This window comes from Cervus elaphus, chromosome 18, assembly GCF_910594005.1.
Source record: "Cervus elaphus chromosome 18, mCerEla1.1, whole genome shotgun sequence".
Lineage (NCBI taxonomy): Eukaryota > Metazoa > Chordata > Mammalia > Artiodactyla > Cervidae > Cervus > Cervus elaphus.
The window spans coordinates 41,570,425-41,591,417 of NC_057832.1; the positions used below are offsets into that span (position 1 = coordinate 41,570,425).

The 20,993-nt window shown below is 42.7% G+C and overlaps 1 protein-coding gene across 1 annotated transcript in view; it reads right to left on the reverse strand.

The window, feature by feature from the left end:
- Positions 1–20,993, reverse strand: part of LOC122674599 (ATP-dependent translocase ABCB1-like) — a 115,982-nt gene that overhangs the window by 16,961 nt on the left and 78,028 nt on the right. Inside the window, exons 19-22 of the mRNA XM_043873095.1 lie at positions 17,997–18,074; positions 15,184–15,267; positions 8,657–8,860; positions 462–562 (exon numbers count right to left, since the gene is read on the reverse strand). Coding sequence (XP_043729030.1) covers positions 462–562; positions 8,657–8,860; positions 15,184–15,267; positions 17,997–18,074 — 467 coding nt within the window. The remainder of the gene's footprint in view (positions 1–461; positions 563–8,656; positions 8,861–15,183; positions 15,268–17,996; positions 18,075–20,993) is intronic.

Sequence of the window (20,993 nt, forward strand, 5' to 3'; positions counted from 1 at the left end):
TCATTTCTCAGTCCTTAAAACATAATCTTTGATGTGTTAGCAGTAGGGGATGGTAGCATAGCAGACAAAGTGGGTTTCATTTCCAAAACACTAAGTTTGGTCCTCACATCTCCACTTCAGCGGAGAACTAACCACACCTCGAAGTGTTGAGGTCAAGGTAAAATAAGCCAAGGACAAGAAGAACAATTTGTTAGGGGTTAATGCACTCCGTCCCTTTCCCCCCACCCGTGGACATGTAACATGTATATACTCTACACTGAACAAACGCTCAGCACGTGTTGACCCAACACCCATAATAAGCTGCAGGGACGTGAAGGGCCACGCAGAGGTGCCAGGTGTGTTCTTGTCCTTGGGGACTCAGGAGTTGAGTTTGGCCTTCTGGTTAAAGTAATTTTCCTGAAAACAAACCTGATGATTGAAAAACTCCCCATACTCCCCTCCTAATCGTCAGTGGCTATTACCTGTATGGTCCCTGCAAACTCTGGGCATACATGTATTCAAACCTCTCCTCCCGAGTCAAAGAAACAACAGTCCGGAAGTTTTCTATTGCTTCGGTGGCAATCTGTAACAGAGAACACTTCGTCACTAAAGGTACAAAAGCCAACAGTGATAATGAATTGGAATTCCACTAAAGAGATTAATATTATATATTCAGTTCAGTTCAGTTCTGTTGCTCAGTCTTGTCTGACTCTTTGCAACCCCATGAATCGCAGCACGCCAGGCCTCCCTGTCCATAACCACCTCCCAGAGTTTACTCAAACTCATGTCTATCGAGTTGGTGATGCCATCCAGCCATCTCATCCACTGTTGTCTCCTTCTCCTCCTACCCACAATCCCTCCCAGCATAAGGGTCTTCAATGAGTCAACTCTTCACATCAGGTGGCCAAAGTATCAGAGTTTCAGCTTTAGCATCAGTCCTTCCAATGAACACCCAGGACTGATCTCCTTTAGGATGGACTGGTTGGATCTCCTTGCAGTCCAAGGGACTCTCAAGAGTCTTCTCCAACACCACAGTTCAAAAGCATCAATTCTTCGGCACTCAGCTTTCTTCACAGTCCAACACCACATCCATACACGACCACTGGAAAAACCATAGCCTTGCCTAGGTGGACCTTTGTTGGCAAACTAATGTCTGCTTTTTAATATGCTATCTAGGTTGGTCATAACTTTGCTTCCAAGGAGTAAGCGTCTTTTAATTTCATGGCTGCAATCACCATCTGCAGTGATTTTGGAGCCTCCCAAAATAAAGTCTGACACTGTTTCCACTGTTTCCCCATCTATTTCCCATGAAGTGATGGGATTTATTATGATCTCTGAGTTTCTTTGCTATGGAAAGAGATACTAAGTAAATTATCAAATTGAGTTTTAGATCTGGAAAGAACATGAGCTAATTTAAACTCCTCATTGCAGAGATTCTCAAGTGTCAACAGAAGAAGGCCCTTACCTAAAGCCACATAGCTTAACAGAAGCAAAAGTAACCTGAGAACTCAGTATTTTACCTCTATTGAAGTGCTCTTTCTTCTATGATGGTCACATTTTAAGTTTATAATTATTATATATAAATTATTACAATATCATTATAATTGCTATTATTAAAAACATATAATGTAATGTTTATATTTTTCTCTGCATAACTGTCATTTGAGACAACTAAAGAATTTTTGGAAAACATTGAAAAGATAAAGAAGGTAATGAAATAAACAGTGATATCATTGTGATTATTAATAAAAATTAAGCAAAAGTTTCAAAAAAAAAAGAAGGTAATGAAAAGTTAAATATTGGTGTATTTTACATAATAGCTTACATGCTGTTATTTTCTAAAAATATACCTGTTTAACAAAATTAGGCTAAAGTTCTATGTTTGGCTTTACAGCCTTATTTTTTACTTTAACAAATATCTAGAGCCTTTTCCAAGGTTATTAAATATATATATATTAACAATGGGTTGTTTAAAGGCCCACTCAACAAAGCTTTTACTGAACAAAGTTTTCAATTCTTATTAAAAAGAATGCTGTGGATGGAGAAATATACCGTGTTCATGGATTGGAAGAATCAATATTGTCAAAATGACTATACTACCCAAAGCAATCTATAAATTCAATGCAATCCCTATCAAGCCACCAATGGTATTTTTCACAGAACTAGAACAAATAATTTCACAATTTGTATGGAAATACAAAAAACCTCGAATAGGCAAAGTAATCTTGAGAAAGAAGAATGGATCTGGAGGAATCAACCTGCCTGACTTCAGAATCTACTACAAAGCCACAGTCATCAAGACAGTATGGTACTGGCACAAAGACAGAAATATAGATCAATGGAACAGAATAGAAAGCCCAGAGATAAATCCACGAACCTATGGACACCTTATCTTCGACAAAGGAGGCAAGGATATACAATGGAAAAAAGACAACCTCTTTAACAAGTGGTGCTGGGAAAACTGGTCAACCACTTGTAAAAGAATGAAACTAGAACACTTTCTAACACCATACACAAAAATAAACTCAAAATGGATTGAAGATCTAAATGTAAGACCAGAAACTATAAAACTCGAGGAGAACATAGGCAAAACACTCTCCGACATGAATCACAGCAGGATCCTCTATGACCCACCTCCCAGAATATTGGAAATAAAAGCAAAACTAAACAAATGGGACCTAATGAAACTTAAAAGCTTTTGCACTACAAAGGAAACTATAAGCAAGGTGAAAAGACAGCCCTCAGATTGAGAGAAAATAATAGCAAATGAAGAAACAAAGGATTAATTTCAAAAATATACAAGCAACTCCTGCAGCTCAATTCCAGAAAAATGAATGACCCAATCCAAAAATGGGCCAAAGAACTAAACAGACATTTCTCCAAAGAAGACATACAGATGGCTCACAAACACATGAAAAGATGCTCAACATCACTCATTATCAGAGAAATGCAAATCAAAACCACAATGAGGTACCATTACACGCCAGTCAGGATGGCTGCTATCCAAAAGTCTACAAGCAATAAATACCGGAGAGGGTGTGGAGAAAAGGGAACCCTCTTACACTGTTGGTGGAAATGCAAACTAGTACAGCCACTGTGGAGAACAGTGTGGAGATTTTTTAAAAAACTGGAAATAGAACTGCCATATGACCCAGCGATCCCATTTCTGGGCATACACACTGAGGAAACCAGATCTGAAAGAGACACGTGCACCCCAATGTTTATCGCAGCACTGTTTATAATAGCCAGGACATGGAAGCAACCTAGATGCCCATCAGCAGATGAATGGATAAGGAAGCTGTGGTACATATACACAATGGAATATTACTCAGCCATTTAAAAGAAGTCATTTGAATCAGTTCTAATGAGATGGATGAAACTGGAGCCCATTATACAGAGTGAAGTAAGCCAGAAAGATAAAGACTAATACAGTATACTAACACATATATATGGAATTTAGAAAGATGGTAACAATAACCCTATATGCAAAACAGAAAAAGAGACACAGATGTACAGAACAGACTTTTGGACTCTGTGGGAGAAGGCGAGGGTGGGATGTTTCAAGAGAACAGCATCAAACATGTATATTATCTATGGTGAAACAGATCACCAGCCCAGGTTGGATGCATGAGACAAGTGCTCGGGCCTGGTGCACTGGGAAGACCCAGAGGGATTGGGTGGAGAGGGAGGAGGGAGGGGGGATCGGGATGGGGAACACATGTAAATCCATGGCTGATTCATGTCAATGTATGACAAAAACCATGACAATATTGTAAAGTAATTAGCCTCCAACTAATAAAAATGAATGGAAAAAAAAAAAAAGAATGAGGTGAAAACATCCTTGCACATTTATGTGCCTATTAAATTATTCTCTTAGATATTCTTAAAAGTGAATAAACAAAGTCAAAGAAAATAAACTAATTTTTAAGGAGTATAGTACATATTAACAATTTGTTTTCCAGAAAGTTTCTATCATTTGATTACGTTTTAGTTGAAAGTTAACTTCCAAAAAGGCTATCTCATTAGACCAAATACATCTTTTACCACCTTTTAGAGTCTGGGTAAAAAGGCTATAGAAAATACAGAAAACACTAGTGTACAACACAAAATGATATTTCAGCCTGCTTCAGCGTGGGACCTTAAAACATCTCTCTGTCTTGTTCTCGTCATCTTTAAAATGAGGATAGACAAGAGGGTCTCTGAAGTCCCTTTTAACTCTAATTTTAAGACAAATAATTTTTAGATTGTAAGTCTAAATTATAAATCACTAAAAGAAATTATCCATATTAAGATGTTCCTCCTTTCTCTGGCCTCTTCCCTGGTCAGAACTGACTCTAATACAGACAAATTCAATTATATGAGAGTGATTTATGGCACAAAAATCACAATTCCAAAATCTCACTTATTCTTTACTGAATCCTACACCAATACCTAACTTCAAAGATAATAGTGAATATTTGATAGGACATTGTTGGTTTTAAAGACTAATGCAAAAGGCTACTAGAAGAAAGAAATTAATACCATATTCTTAAAAACAAAAAAAGTATTTTAAAAATAAAGTTAAAAATATTATATTCTGACCCAGCAGGCCAACAAGACTGAATCAAGTTTACCATAAGCTACTAACAAACACAGGGAAATGTCCAGATTCAATTTATGTTAAAATATTTTATGCAATTATTTACATATTATAAAAATTACACTTATTTTAGAAAATACTAACAGTGCAGAAAATAAAAAGAGGAAAAAATCTACCTCCAGTCAAACCCTCAGAGTTAATTGTTGGTAGAAATATTTTCATTTATGAGGCTTCAAACAAAGAAAAGAGGCTTTTTTTGCATTAGTTAAGAAAATTCAGCAAATTTTAAAACTGTCTGCTGGAAAAAAACAGACTTTACTGTGAATTTCAAGGTAATGATTTTAAGAAATACTTATTTGCTGGGCACATTTTTTCTAACGCCAGTGAGTATTGTTTGGTTTGTAATGTCATCACTTTATAGAGTGTGTGGACAGCCCAACAAAAGTGAGAGTTCACGAGTTACACACCTTGAATAGTGAGTAAAACAATATAATCACTGCACAATCATCTTCATCTTGTCACACAAGAAGAAATTAGGAAAAGGCTTAATTAGTATTCTGCATCCTCGCAGCTTCATTTACTCCAAATTTTACATTGAGACTCAGTAACCACTATGAGGAGAGAGAAGTTGTAATTCAAGAGGAGGAAATGTCAATAGTATTGGGTTTCCCTCAGAAACCATCATGTACTAAATAATTTTTAGGAACGAAAAAAATATGTATAGATTTCCTGAAAAACCTCATACTTCTCTTCCTACCCTTGTAGCAACTCAAGAGTGATTATGGCTTTTATTTCTAAGAAAGAAAAAGCATCTATTCTATAAAAAATGTTCATTCGTGAATAATGTGACAGAAATCAATGGAGCAGAGATCACGAGCAGTGTAGAGGTTTTACGAGCCAGCTCTGACATCACACAGTCCTGCTCTGCACTGCTGGACCTGCTCCGTCCTTCTAAGGGACACCAACAGATATGATACGGGTCCCCACCTTAGTAGGGAAGACGGTCATTAATCATAAACAAGTGGGAAAGAAACATCAAGTGCTGAAAAGTGTTGGCAATGAACTCGAATGTCAGGAGAGACCTCTCAGAAGAGCTATGAAGACCAGAGGGAACCATTTTCTAGGAACTGAAAGAAGGCCCGTGAGGCCAGGGCAGGGTGGATGAGGGAGACAGCAGTGTAAGACAGGGTCAGAGAAGTCATCATGGGCTGGGTCATGCAGAGTTTTATAATCCAGGGTTGATTTTACTGCCAGTGTGATCAGAAGTCACTGGAGGGGTGGAGGTTAGCAAGATCTTATTTGTGTTTATAAGAGATGACTGTGGCCTCTGTCAGACAAATATAAAAAGTAGACAGACAGACCAATTAGGCTGCTGCTATGTGACTTTGGGCAAGTTACCTGACTCCTCTGAACCCTGAGATTTATGATCTAACAGGGTAATTCAAAAGGGTTATTGAGAGTATCAAGTGAGAACATGTAGCATTCTTAGCATGATGCCTGGTACATAATAAACAATCAATAAATGGTAGCCTGAGAATGACGATCAGATGGCAGCTGACTTTTACTATTTCATAGACTGGTTGGTGCAGCAATCACTTCCCCTGCCTGCTTTTCTCTCTCTCACGAATCACCACTGATCTAGAGCATTTACCTCACTCCCGACCTTTATCCAGAAAACCTGCTCTACTCAAACATATCCGTTTCCATCTGCACCCCTTCACCTGCCCCACCTCCAACAAATTACCAGAGTCTTAAAGCTAACGCAATACTTCGAAGGTGAAGACCTGTGGCTTGCAATGAATCAGCTTCCGACTGATCATCATCCTACAAACAACCTAAACCTCCTCTCTGGGACACTTTGAACACCTTCATAAACATAAACGATGACACTAGAAGCAGTAATCCACTTTCTTTGTATGCACATTTTTTCATCTTCTCACTAGATGCATCAACACATAGGGGAAAATCCCACAAAGTACCGGATTAAATGAAGTGACTGGTCACAGGACGGCTCTCTGCCAGGGGCCGATGTCACCTGGGCCTGACCACAGCCAATGTCTGAGGGCCAGCGCCATCCTGCTGGACTTCAGGACCAGGCCTCAGACTGCGCAAAGGGAAACCTCATACGAGGACTTTCTACCCTAACCCTAACCCTTTAATCAGAGCCACGATTCAAACCCAGACAATCACCGAGAAGCACTAAAGCTGATCCAAAGAAGTTTCCTGAAGGAATCCCAAGGACACAGGGTACAAAGTCAGAGGAGATAGCAGGGAGGCAACGGAAAAAGTGTGAGTGCTGACACCCAACCAAAAGAACCCCTTTCATCATCCTTATCGGTGAGGTGCCTGGTCCAGAGACAAAGTACCCAAGACCATGGGATCTGGGCCACTGGATCTGCCCGGGTCGCTGCCTTGACTCTTAGGAACCTTGGAGGGTCCACAGGTAGATGTATCCCTATCCTAGACGGTAGGCCTGGTTCTGAGGGAGCTCGGCTCTGACCGCTCATTTCTGCAACGATACAGATGATGTGATATCAGACTGTGTCCCGCTGTCAGCAGGCCTCCGTTTTGTTTTTTTAGTGGAGGATAATGCTTACACTGCTGTGCTGGTTTCTTCTGTACAACGCGAGTCACTCTAAGTGTACGCACATCGCCTTCCTCCTGAGCCCCCCCTCCCCTCCGTCCTGCTCCTCCAGGTCAGCACGAGCACTGAGGTCAGTCACCTGTGGTAACAGCAGCGTCCCACCAGCTGTGTGTTTTACAGGTGGTGGTTTGTATGTGTCTAAGACCTCTTTGTTTCTTAACTGAGGTACAACTTGGGAGCATGACTGTCTGGGTTTGAATCGAGGCTCTGAAACTTCTGAGCTCTGAGGCACTGGGGGCATTAGCTGCCTGTGCCTCAGCCTCACCTGTGAGGGCAGCTGACAGAGGAACCTCTCTCACAGGTCACCCTGAGGGGGAAAGCAACTGCCGTAAACGCACCTGTTCAACAACAACTCTACTCAAAACTCGGTAATAACCTAAATGAAGAAAGCATTTGACAAAGAACAGACACATGTATAACTGAATCACTTTGCTGTACACCTCAAGCTAACACAACAGTGTTAATCAACTATACTCCAATATAAAGTAAAACTTTTTGGGGAAATAGGGGGGAGATTCAAAATGCAAATCAAACAACGATAACAAACAGGCAAGCAAGCAACATGCTCCCCCCACGCCCAGCAAAATGTGTTAGGATAAAGGGTAAATAAACGGGGCTTCCCAGGTGGTTCAGTCAGTGGTAAAGAATTCCCTTGCCAATACAGAAAACATAGGAGACGCAGGTTCGATCCCTGGGTTGGGAAGACCTCCTGGAGAAGGAAATGACAACCCACTCCAGTTATTCTTGCCTGGGAAATCCCATGGACAGAGGAGCTTGGCAGGCTATAGTCCATGGGGTTGCAAACAGTCGGACACGACTGAGCGACTAACAACAACAACAACAGACGGCAAACACAAGTAACATGAAGGGAGGAGGTGTAATGAAAGGGAGACAGCGATAATATTTTAGCCAGGTAGACTGAATACCTTCAAGACTTTTCAATTTTTTAAAAATCTCCCGTCCCCACATCTAATTAAATAGGCCTCCTTTCCTCAATAAAGCAATGGATTTCTGGAGAAAGGGGAAGGAAGGAGAAAAAGGGATATGAAAACAATTGTCTGTAACTAGAAAAGTCCCACAAAATTAGTCGTCAGTCTGTGAGTCTAAGAATTTGTTTTGCTACTTTTCTTCAGATTGCAATCTGCTGAATAAGTGTCAAATAAGACTGCTTTGAGGAATGGTTATAAAAACATTCTCAGGGACTTCCCTGGTGGTCCAGTGGTTAAGACCCCTGTGCTCCTAATGCGGTGGGTCAAAGTTCAATCCCTGGTCCAGGGACTAAGATCCCACATGCTGCAACTAAGTTCACAGGCCACAACGAAGACTCAGCACAGCCAAATAAACAAACACAAAAGCCATCCTCAGAGCATAGAAAGTAGCCACGACTAACAGAACAACACTGCTTTGAATAGTTCACTCTACCCAGGTCAGAAATTTTATCTCATCTGACTCACCTTCCCAGCACCTTCCAGTTCTTTCTTATCTTTCAGGGCTTGTCCAGAGAGCATTTTCATTTCAATAATTCCTGTTACTGCAAGGATGGGTACAACTGTTAACAGGAGAAGTGTCAACTGCCAGCCATAGATGAGGGATATAATAATGCCTGTGCCAAGATTTGCAATATTCTGGGTAATTACAGCAAGCCTGGAACCTATAGCCTGCAAAACAAACGGAAAACACTGTTAGACACCTTCCGATCATTTCTAAAGTTCATGCTCATGTATTTTCTTAGGGACTGTGAAAATTAGCTTTGTGAAAATCTCCTCTCCTCGGTTATGAGCTAATAAGTTAGTAGTAAAAGTTTACATGTAACTTTATTTGGTTTCCCAGATGAGGATTTCCATGACTTCAGAATAAACACTGAAAGTAGGTCAATAATTCAGAGTTCAATTACATATTTCTATCTCATTTGATTTTCTAATACCACAAAACTTTTCATTAAACAATGACACCATGATCCCTAAAGCAAGTTCTGCAAATTAGCAAGATAAAAAGAGTCTTACAATTACGTTCAACTGGGACTGTTTGAAATTTCCAATGTTAGATGCATAACTACCCATAATTTAAGCCTAATATTGATCATTGAGGGTATCCAAATATTTTGTGGCTTATTTGAGATGCTTATTGTGTTTAGAGGGCTTCCCAAGTGGTACAGTGGTCAAGAATCAACCTGCCAATCCAGGAGACACAGGTTTCATCCCTGGGTCAGGAAGATACCCTGGAGTAGGAAATGGAAACCCACTCCAGTATTCTTGCCTGGAGAATCCCATGGACAGAGGAAACTGGTGAGGTACAGTCCATGGGGTTGCAAAGGAGTTGGACATGACTGAGCTAGAGAGACTGTGTTCAGAAAAAATACACAGAGCTGAATGTTATGGAATTTAAATTTACGATACTAAGCAGGGATCAGAACCTTCAGTTTACATGCCAGAAGGAGCCTGAAGCATAACTGTCAGAAGCATTCAGTTATTTCCAACTGAAAAGTCAGAAGTCAAAATACAAAGCCAGTTCGCTTCACTACTCTACACTTCTCTCCCATACCCTGGAAACACCCCACAACCTCAAGCCTTTCCAAATTCTTGATCTGGCCCATGTCTTATCAACTCTCCAAATTTCCTCTGCCTGAGTGGGGCCATTCGCAGGGAAAGATTAATGATGGAGAACAGTCTAGAATGGTCATTTCCACCTCTGGGGCCTTGGTCAAATTTTTCCCAACCCCAAAATGACTAGGTACACTGATTAATAACCAAAGCTTCTGGCAGCCCTGAGTTTTAAGACAGAATTCTTTCCAAGCCCCCTGCCTCAATGTCGACCCTCTGAAATCATCTGAAACTCATGTTGGTATAAACACCAAAGCAGTAACTATGGGGAAACAGTATTTAAAAACTACCAATAGCTCTATAATTAAATTCCATACCAAGGAATTGCACCAGGGCTGCAAGAAATGGCATATATAACAGAGCATTTATTTTTATTTGATGCCATCACTGAGCTTATATAAAGGGAGGTTTAGCCATATCTGGCATAAGTCAGAATGGAGTGGCCTTTCAAATCAGCTATGTGTTTGTACATTTTAAATTTCAAAGTCAAGTGTTTGTACATTTTAAATTTCAAAGTCAAGGATTATAATCTGAAGAGAGTCTGTGGCGCAGGCAAGATGGAGACTGTTCCTTTTTCAGTATCCACCAGCCCTACTCAGAACTCATTTCCCACAGCACCTGACTGAAAGAAGCACTCAGAACATCCCCCAAGTTCACAGCAAATTACTCCAGTTATCTACGCTTCCATAAATGTTTCACTGAGGATGACAGCCAAGGCCACAGAAATAAGTAAAATGGATCAAAGATGCTTCTTTAATGTACATGAAAGATGATGCAAAAAACCTAGAACCTTAAGCTGGTGGGGAAGTAAGCCCCTTGGCACAGTATGATTAAATGCGTCTGGTGATATTGCACTGGTTACTGTTCTTTATTCTAATGACACATTCACCGTCCCAATATCTATTCCTCATACAGAAAAAGTCTCCAGAACACTCCATGGGAGAGCATAGATTACTAGAAGCCAGAGACTTTTCATTTCAACAATGAGGAGGAGGGTAGGGAAACATTCTAAAGCTAGAGCCCAAGAGTGAAACAAAGTTAGGACAAAAATGCTTTAATATCTGAGACTCACAAAGTCTCTCCTCGAAATCTCTCCACCCCACTATGCTATCACATTTTTCTACCCACCTTTTCCTGTTCCTCTCTCTCCTGTTATTTATTTCCTCTTCAGAGCACCATCATATCACTTGAAACCCAATTTTAAAATATGTGAGTTTACTAGGGAAAAAAAAAAAAGCCTATTTCCCGAACCTCCTTTTGAAATTAAGAACATTTCATCTTTCTCTCAACCCCCTTCTCCAGAAATTTTTTTTCTAAAATATATAGTTTCTTTTGACTTCTATATGGCTCTTATTTGCTTTTTTTTCCCTCAAAATTCTAACCCTTCTATGAAAATTAAACAGCCCACCATTTCACAGGCAAAATATTGAGATTTTTGAAAGAAAATAAAAGTTTTCTTCTGATTTATGATTAACAGGATTAAGCAAGCTACTTACTCAAAAATATCAATACCTCGGAGAAAATCATTGATGGTGAAGTTAAATATGAAAAAATTAGGTAAATATCATCACTAACTATATACACACAGCCTTGAGTTTGCCCTGTTTTATGTGGCAATGATTTTTGACAGCATTGCTTGCCTAACATATTTATATATATAAATTATACTACTTTCTACTGTAAAATAGATACACACATGTGTATGTATATATATATATATGTGTGTGTGTATATTCTGTGTATTTAAGCATGCTCAGTCATGTCCAACTCTTTGCAACCCCATGGACTATAGCCCGACAGGCTCCTCTTTCCATGGACTTTTCCAGGCAAGAAAATTGGAGTGGGCTGCCATTTCCTCCTCCAATGGATCTTCCCGATCCAGGGATTGAACCCGTATCTCTTGCATCTCCTACACAGAAGGCAGATTCTTTGCCACTTGGGCCACCTGGGGAGCCCCGTGCGTGTCTGTATGTGTGTACATTTATACATATATACATATAAACACACATATCCACCATCATAAGCAGGTCAGTTGGTGGCATGGAGGGGATTCAACTGTCCTCTTTCAGCCAATTTGTAACAACAGCTATTCTGAGCTTTCCTGGTTCTGGTGAAGCTCCCCTATCTTCTTGCCTCCTCTTCCCTGGTCTCTCAGCCACTGCTTTACAACTCTGGAGAACAGTTCTGACTCAGAGTGGCTCCTGCTACTGGGGCCGTGACAGTGGGAGTTTGGGACGCCTTTGAGGAAACAAGTGAGAAGCAGACAGCTGACCCCAACAGGCACTTAAGACAGAATGGAGCTCCAGGATGTGGCCAAGGGCCCTGCCAACAACGCTGCAGAGGGGAAGGACTCAGCACAATTCTACAAATACAGGAACAGCCTGACTCCAGAGGAATTTATGAAGGTCTGACCATCAGCACAGCATCCAAGCAGCATGTGCTCAACATTCAGCTGCAAGGGACCGAATTAGTGGGCTTCCTCCAGGATGAGTCCTCCACACCAGACGGGATGTGGGGCGTGTGTGTCGGTGGGAAGTACCTGAACACACATGGCAACGTCTCTGTGAAAGAGATACTGAAGTTACGGAAGCAAAGTTTAGCTAGGGAATACTGGCTCTAGGAAACTTCAGCACACAATTTGTCCCCAGAGGTCATTATCCCCAGGAATTGCCCTCCCAAGGAGCCAGCACAACAGATTAACCCCAAGCTTGTGGACAGATTCTCATGCTAATTTATTTATTTATTGTCACTCTATATTTTATTTTGAAAGTTATGGGTATTTGCATTTATGAAATTTTAGTCTTTTTCCAACTGGAGGATAACTGCTTTACAATGTTGTGTTCATTTCTACTGTACAATGTGAATCAGCTATCACCTTATGCTAGCTTAAATTAAAAATAAAATAGAGTAATACTTTACACATCTTCTTCCACCTACTACCCCATTTCCCTGCCCCACTTACCAGAAAGTCTTATGATGATTTGTCCAACTGTGTCCTATTCCTCTTTCCCTCTTTGTCTTAAATTCATTCCCATCAGGCTTTCATTCCCGTCACACCATGGAAACAGGTCTTGTTTGAACCATGAGCACTTTCACGTGGCTACAGCACTGTACAACATATGCTTGTCTTGCATGCTTATCAGCAGGATTTGAGACCCTAGACTGCTCTCTCCTTAAAATGCTTCCTCATGTTGTTCTAGGATACTGCCCATCTCCCTCAACAGCCAAGTATCCTTGTCTTCTTCACTGGGTCATCCTCGTAGCTGAGCTCAGACTATGCGGTTTTCTCTATCCACCCTTGCTCCCTTGGCTATCTCCTCCTGACTCGTGGCTTTAAAAGCCACCCATGGGCTGAAAAATCTCCTAATGTTTATTTCCAGACGTCTCTGCTAACCTCCAGACTTGCAAACCTATTTGCCATCAGGACATCTCCCATCTACTGTGGGCATCTCACATGCACCATGTCCGAAACACAACTCTTTTCACAGGTTTCCTGGTTTCATTTAAAAGTAATTCCATTTCTTCAGTTGTGCAGATCCAAAATTTTGGAGTCATCCTTAAATCTCCTTTCCCTTATATCTCATAACCACATTCAGCCACTCAACAAATTCTGTTGGCTTTTTCTTCAAACTATATCCAATTTGATTTTGTCATCACGTTCTCTATGACTATCCTAGTCTAAAACACTATCTTCCCTCCCCCTGGATTACTGCAATGATCCCCATGCCTCTCCCTGGCCCCTTTAGCCTATCAGACAGCAGTCTTCAAAAATTTCAGATCATGTACCTACTATGTTCAAAACTCTACAATGGTTTCTCATATAATTTCAGATATGATGTTGATCTCAACTTACGACATTTCCTTTCACTCCTTTTATTCCCAGTCACACTATCTTTCTCACTGTTTTAGGACCAGTTGTGGAAATAAAGGCTCCAGGAGCCTCAGGGGCTTTGTCCTTGCTGATCCTTCTGTTACAGAACATGCCACTCTAGACACCTACAGGGCTGGCAAATTTCCTTCCTTCATGCCTCTTGAGTTCGTCACCACATCACTGAGACTGAGGCCTGCCTTCCCTACCATGCCCTAACAGCGTACCCTGCAGCCATTTTTCTCATAGCACTTACGACAATCTGACATCCTGTGAGGACTTCATAAGGGCACGATTATTGTCAGTTTAGGAAGTTCAAAGTTATTTCAAGTGATGTTTACCTTCTGTTCTGTTAGACTCTGTACAGTTTGACCTAGACCTCAATTTCTGTTGATGTGTTTGCTTTAAGCAAAGAGATCTGTATTAAAATAACAATGCCTTAAGATTTTATTGGGATGTTATAACTCTGTATTGCTTCCACACTCATAACTGAATTTATTCTTACAGAAGCCCCATGTATTAGTAGAAGAAATGTAATCACAGCACTCTTACAGAAAGATTAAGAGCTAAAGACTGATATGGTTCAAGGGGAGGTAAAGCCACGGCAGAGATCACATGCTTCCCCCGCCCAAATCCCACATCCTCCTATAGATTTTTCCCATAAACAGGCCAGGTGGCGCTGGTGGTAAAGAACCTGCCTGCCAATGCAGGAGACATGGGTTCAATCCCTGGGTCAGGAAGATCCTCTGGAGGAGGGCACGGAAACCCACTCCAGTATTCTTGCCTGGAGAATCCTCATGCACAGAGGAGCCTGGGGGCTACAGTCCATGGGGTCGCAAAGACTCAGACACAACCGAAGCAACTTAGCTTCACACGTGGTGCAGTTAAGGAAGAAACTGTCACTTTACCCACCGATCAAAGCCTGCTGGCTTAACAGTTTCTAGTGTTATTAATTACAGAGATTCATGCAGTAGCAGAACTTAAGCTTTATAGTCTGATAAAATTGTTCCTTTTACCCTTGTTTTAATTTTTTCATACTCTTTTCATTTCTTTCAACCTTTGTCCAGATATTCTTCCCCTCCCCTCTGAATTCAGTGCCCCTAAACTTTCTTACAGCAACCACACACACTTTTTTTCAGGAGCAATTACAATTTTCTGGGGATTTGCAAAGCATTAAAACAGACTGAAAAGATTAAAAAAAAAAGACTGGGCTTGCATGATACACTGATAAATACTTTCTTTTTAAATAATTATCCTTCTACATGTATTTAGATAATAGCATGAGTAAGATGGAAAATAACAAACAAAGCTCAAAAGTTATCACTGTTATAGTGATACAGCATATGATATTTAAACAGATAGTATTTTGTCCATAAGGCACATGATATATTGCATAGGTTAAAGGTTTAACATTTTCTAAATGATGATGAAAATTAACTGTGGGGAGAGAGTTTCATGCTCAAATTCTAAATGGCCCATTAGGACAATCACAGCAGAAAGGAGGCTGTCATACCCCTTTAACTTGAGCGGCGTCATTGGCAAGTCTGGTCGTCAATGCTCCCGTGGTGTTTTTAGGGTCATCGAACCAGCTCACATCCTGTGGCAGAGAAACTGATTTCATTATCTTAAAGCCTGACGCAGGAGACCTTCAGCTCAAGAGCACTGACACGGTGCCCTTATTCTCCTACATTAAGCACTTGGGACTTGACACTGAATAGATAAGAAAGGGAATTAGTAAAGTCATATAGAGATCATTTCACAAAAAAAGTTTTTTGAGTGCCTGCTCTGTTCCAAACATAATTGCTACATGTTGGACCTATTCAACACTGAACAAAAATGACAGAGTTGCTGCTTTCCTGAAGCCAAGATTCCAGGGACAGAAGCCACAAATTAACATACACCATGCCAAGGGGTAATACATGCTAGGAAGAACACCAGAATGGGGTGAGAAGGAAAAAAGAGTGGGGGGAGGCACCATGTTATAGATCGGGGAGGTGAGAGAGAAGGCCTTGCTCAAGGGACATTTGAGCAGAGACCTGAGTACAGACACGGATGAGCGTATCTGGACAAGGAAGGAACAGCATGTGCAAAAGCCCCGAGGCAGAGGCATTTTTGATCTGCTCACATACAAGCAAGAAAGCGTAAAGGTTGTCATCAGCCTTAAAAGCACCTCTATGTAAACGTACGAGGTGAAGCTCTAGGAGACGAGGTCTGCGGAGGCAGTGGGGGCAGAGTTTGTGACTTTTTTGGCAAATGCAAAGATTCCAGATTTGGGGAATTCCCTAGTGGTCCAGTGGCTAGGACTCCACGCTTTCACTGCTGAGGGCCCAGATGCAATCCCTGGTCAGGGAGCTAAGATCATACAAGCTGTATCACATGGACAAAAAAAAAAATCCAGATTTTACCCTGAGAGATATGGGCAGCTTTCAGCAGCTTTTAAGCAGAGGGATGTGACTTAACTTTTATCTTGGAAGAATGCTTCTGGTTCTTGGGCAATGAAGCTAATGGACTAGGATAAGGATGGAGGCAGTGAGACGGGTTAGGAGGCTGTTGTAATGTCGGACAAAGGAGAGGGGACAAGGACAACTCCTGGGACTTTAACATGAGCAACTGGCAGAATGGAGGTGCCGTTTATTGATATTGGGGAGATCTAGGGAAGGAGTAAGCCCTTCGGTGAAGGGTGGGAGGGGTGTCCAAAGCTCAGTTTTGGAGACATTTGGTGTGAAATTCTTAACAGACATTCAAAGAGAGAAGTCAAATAAACAGCTGACTATGGTTTATGGCTGAATAAATGAATTGGGCTTAAAAAAAAATCAACCAAAGAAATCTAGATTAAAGTTCAACATAAAACAGGATTTTCTTTATAAAACCACTTACACTTTTATATACAAAAATACTAAAAATATTGTGAGTTTGAAGTCTCAGTTTGTGTCTGTTACAAAAATAACTAAGGTCCTAAGAAGTTATCTCAACTGTGATTTGTAGTTAAAGAAGCATTTATCAAATATTCAAGAAAAAACTAATCATAATGCATTATAATTTATTATAGCACATATCCACTTGCTTTTTTAAAATTGTTAAGTGCTTAAGTGTCTCCCCCATGGGAACATAACTGCCATATATACAGGAACCACTCTGACTTGAAGACCTTTACAACACCTAGTATTATGCCTTGTAAGCAGAAGGCGCTTAATGCATGATGGCCGGACTGAATAATTTGTGGAGAGAGTATGACACAAATCCTCAACTCAGCTTCCAAAGTATAAGGGGCCTTGGAGTTGGCCTACGGCCTGGCAGGGGAATGGGGCATTTTGCCCTGGGCCCAGGCCCTGAGTCTAAGTCAGATCTGTTATAAATACTGTCTGACTGAAAACCCTGACAAGAGGCCCTACACCAAACAGGGCTCTCTCACTCACTGGACTTGATCCTGGCTCTGTCAGTCCCACGCCAGCAATCCCCATGATCATGTCTTGGTTTTAAGTGGCAGGGGGTCACCATGCTTATGAGCCAGGGTTCAAATCCCGCCCCATCCCCCCCAGGTATATCTGAGGCATTCTTCTGAAGTATCACTGTATCAGTGATTTTAAAACGGAAAGCTAGGGATTGGGATGGGGAACACATGTAAATCCATGGCTGATTCATGTCAATGTATTGCAAAAACCACTACAATATTGTAAAGTAATTAGCCTCTAACTAATAAAAATAAATGAAAAAAATAAATAAATAAAATAAAATGGAAAGTTACAAAGGCACAATGTGCGTGATTGTTAAAGATACCTTCCCCTTTGAACTGATCTGCTTTGAGTGACATGTCTTGAACCCCCCTCCCCCTTCCCCTAAGAAAACATTCACACCCATGTGTTGTCAAGGTCTGGAAGGTGCCCAGTGTGAGAGACCTAAGTCATTATCGGCTGTAACACTGCAGCTTGAATGAGTCTATCAGTCAAGCCCCAGCAAAGAAACCAAGCAGCAGGAAGTGGGCCACGGGGATGCCTTTTGATCTGTGGAAAGAAAGGGTTCAGAGGGCACTTCTTGGCAGGAATAAACATGAGCATCATGGGTCTCCCAGGGAGAGAAGGAAGGAAAGAGAGGAAAGGGGTGTGGGGGCACGGAAGATCGCTTCCATCTCCTCTGCCTACAGCTGCTGAGATGGAGGGTGGAGGTGAACCTGCCTTGGAGACGCCATCTGTCTGGCGGGCACCCTGGTCCCCGCGCGCATCCCCAGCAGAGCACCCAGGGGCTCACTCTACGTCACCCGACAGCAACCCCGCCGCCTCCCCACAGGGCACAGTGCACCCTCCCGGGCACCGTCCCCGACAGACACACCTGTCTCAGCATGGACCTGAACACCATGTACCGCAGCCGCCTGGTGAGGATCTCTCCCGCCTTGCCGAACGTGAAGCCCTGTGAAGAGAGACACGCCACAGGGGATGGGACGGGTCAGAGACCTGGCCGCCGATGACGCCACAGGAAAGGGACTTGGGGTCAGTGCCGAGGGAGGACACCGAAGTCAGAAAGCCCGATTTCAGGGCTTGGCGGCTCTGTTTCTCAAACAGCATACCATGTGCGTGGCCACATCACCAGCAGAGGTGGGAGGATCTGGTTTTGAAATCGACACTGCTGCTCCCCAACCAGCGGGCGGGCCCATCGCGGATCTACAGGAAAGTGTTTCCTCTGTCTCCCTTCCCACTCCCGCTTCTCTCTCTCAGAAACCAGGGTCTGTCACTCAGGAAGCTGGGGAGTTCTTCCCAAGGCAAGGGGAATTCTAACCCAGGGGTTTATATTATGAATCATCCCAAGCAGGAAATTTTTGAGAGTGAATGGGGGGTGGTGGGTGGGTGGTGGGCACTGGTCACAATTACACGAGACCTGAGGTGCAACCTGGAAAAACAGGAATCTGCAGCTGCTCCAGCCATAAAAGATGCAGAGAACAAAGATATCAAATTCTTTGTTTCCAAGTTAAAAGAAAAGTCTAGGAGAGAAATAGGTTGGAAAGGAAGGCGTACTGGAGAGAGAGTTTTCTACACTGGTCTCCCCCTTTCCCCAACGACATGACCTGGCAGGAGAGAAGAGAGGAAGGTGTGACTGTATGGCCACGCCGGGCCACATCTGGGGAGGAAGGGGGACAGACCCTCGTCCCGGGAGCCTGGGGACATATAGCGCCAGACTGAGGCACTGCGTCGCTTTCTGTCTGGAGCTCCGGGAAGGGGAAGTTCACACAAGGAGCCTGCCACACAATGGGCCAGGGAGAGCAGAGTGGAAATGGCTGGATGGTGCATTAGAAGAAGGGAAGCCCTAGGAAGAGCCCAGAGTCTCCTGCAGCATCTGAGACACGACAGAAGGCAACCGTAGCTCCTCCACACTCGCAGGTGGCAGGCTGGACATCACCGAGAGAGAGAGTGGAGAAACACGGCAAAGAGCCCAAGTGAGGAGAAAGCGAGCTCTGCCTCGTGGTCCTGGCCAAGGGGCACAGCAGGCTGGCCCGTGTAACTGCAGCCAGCAGCCCCTCCGGTCACCTGTGTGAAGCGGGGGCGGGGGGGGGGGGGCGCAGACCAGCACCCCCACCCGGGGCTGCAATGCTGTGTACCCTCTCTGCTAATACACACCAAGCCAGGGACGGGGGGAGACAGAGACCCTGGATTAACTGAGCTGAAGCCTGCAGTTACCAAAACGATTAACTTGACTAGGAAACGACCACATGGAGGTTTCCACTTGTTAAACTGAATGAAACCTGAACTATCCTGCCCACTATGAGAATACTACTCTTGTCATTTGGCTGAGAACTAGCCATTGATAAGTATGTCAGGAACATTATCTCTACAAGTCCTCAGGACAAACCTATAATTACCATTTTACAGAAGAAATGGAGGTTGAGGGGGGCTGGGAAGTGGCCAGAGGCTACAGTTCTAAGGCGGCAGACTTGGAATCTGATGTGCATCTAAGAGAACCTTAACCAGAATGAGCACCCAGAGCCTGGGCTGTAATCCCCGGTGAGCCCCTTCCTTGCTTTTCTAAATGACGGGCCAACTCCATCTAACACCATGTTCTGATCCCACTGCTGGACATGCCACCTCTGCACTTCTGAGGTCCTGAGCTCACAGCCTTTGTTCTCACCTGGGTTTGCCAGGCAAGCCAGGCTCCACTCTCCTGGGCATCACTGTGTGACCAAGGTACCGCTTTAACTGCCTTTGCGTCACCAACTCAGATTTCCAGCTCAAAGCCTATCCCGCTCCAAGCTCCTTAACCAACTGCAGCCTCAGCAACCTCTACATTCTCCCAACTTCTCTGGCATTAATACTTGGTACGACAATCCTGTATACAAGTTAGAGTGTCACATTTGTTCTAGTATGATCAGATTCCCCGAAGAGACTTGAAGGACTCAGTAACAAAAGAGTCCAGGGTTTGGGATCTCCTATCATGTCCAGAAAAGTGTCCTGTCTATGCAAAATATATAAACATGCTCACACCATACAAAATAAAGAGATCTATTGCGAGTTCTATCTTAAAAAATTATATGTGACTAACCACTCATTCTGGAGAAGGAAATGGTGACCTACTCCAGTATTCTTGCCTGGAGAACCCAGGGACAGAGGAGCCTGGTGGGCTGCTGTCCATAGGGTCACACAGAGTCAGACACGACTAACGTGACTTAGCATGCATGCATGCATTGAAGAAGGAAATGGGAACCCACTCCAGTGTTCTTGCCTGGAGAACCCCAGGGACAGAGGAGCCTGGTGGGCTGCCATCTGTGGGGTCACACAGAGTCAGACACGACTGAAGCGACTTAGCAGCAGCAGCAGCGGCAGCAACCACTCATTCATTTAATAAGTGATTATGTTTATAGTCATCTCACACACAACTAGTAACTTACCTCTTTTCATCACCAAGAGTCAGCTACCATTATCACCATTTTAACAGAAGAGGGAACTGAGGCTTACACAGTTTAAGTTATTTACTTGCCCAAGGACACAAAATTAGGAACTGGTGCAACTCACACCTGACCCTACACCTAACACCAAAGCCCATACTGCCTTACCATGTGGAGCTTCTAGAGTGCTTAAACTCCTGGCAACTTCATTCCAGCCAAATGATCTGCAATCTGTAAAATCTGATACTTTACGTATGCTAACTACAGTTTTTGTTTGAAGACTGACATTCTTCCATCATTAGAAAGGTTCCTTCTTCTTCAGGAAAAGAAGGACAAACTCTTCAAACATTTTTAAAATCAGCATGACTGGCTTGTGGGGCTCTAAGGTTTGTCCTTGCTTTTAGAACACTGGGAGATACTCGAGTATCAGAACTGGATGGCAGTACTTACATATC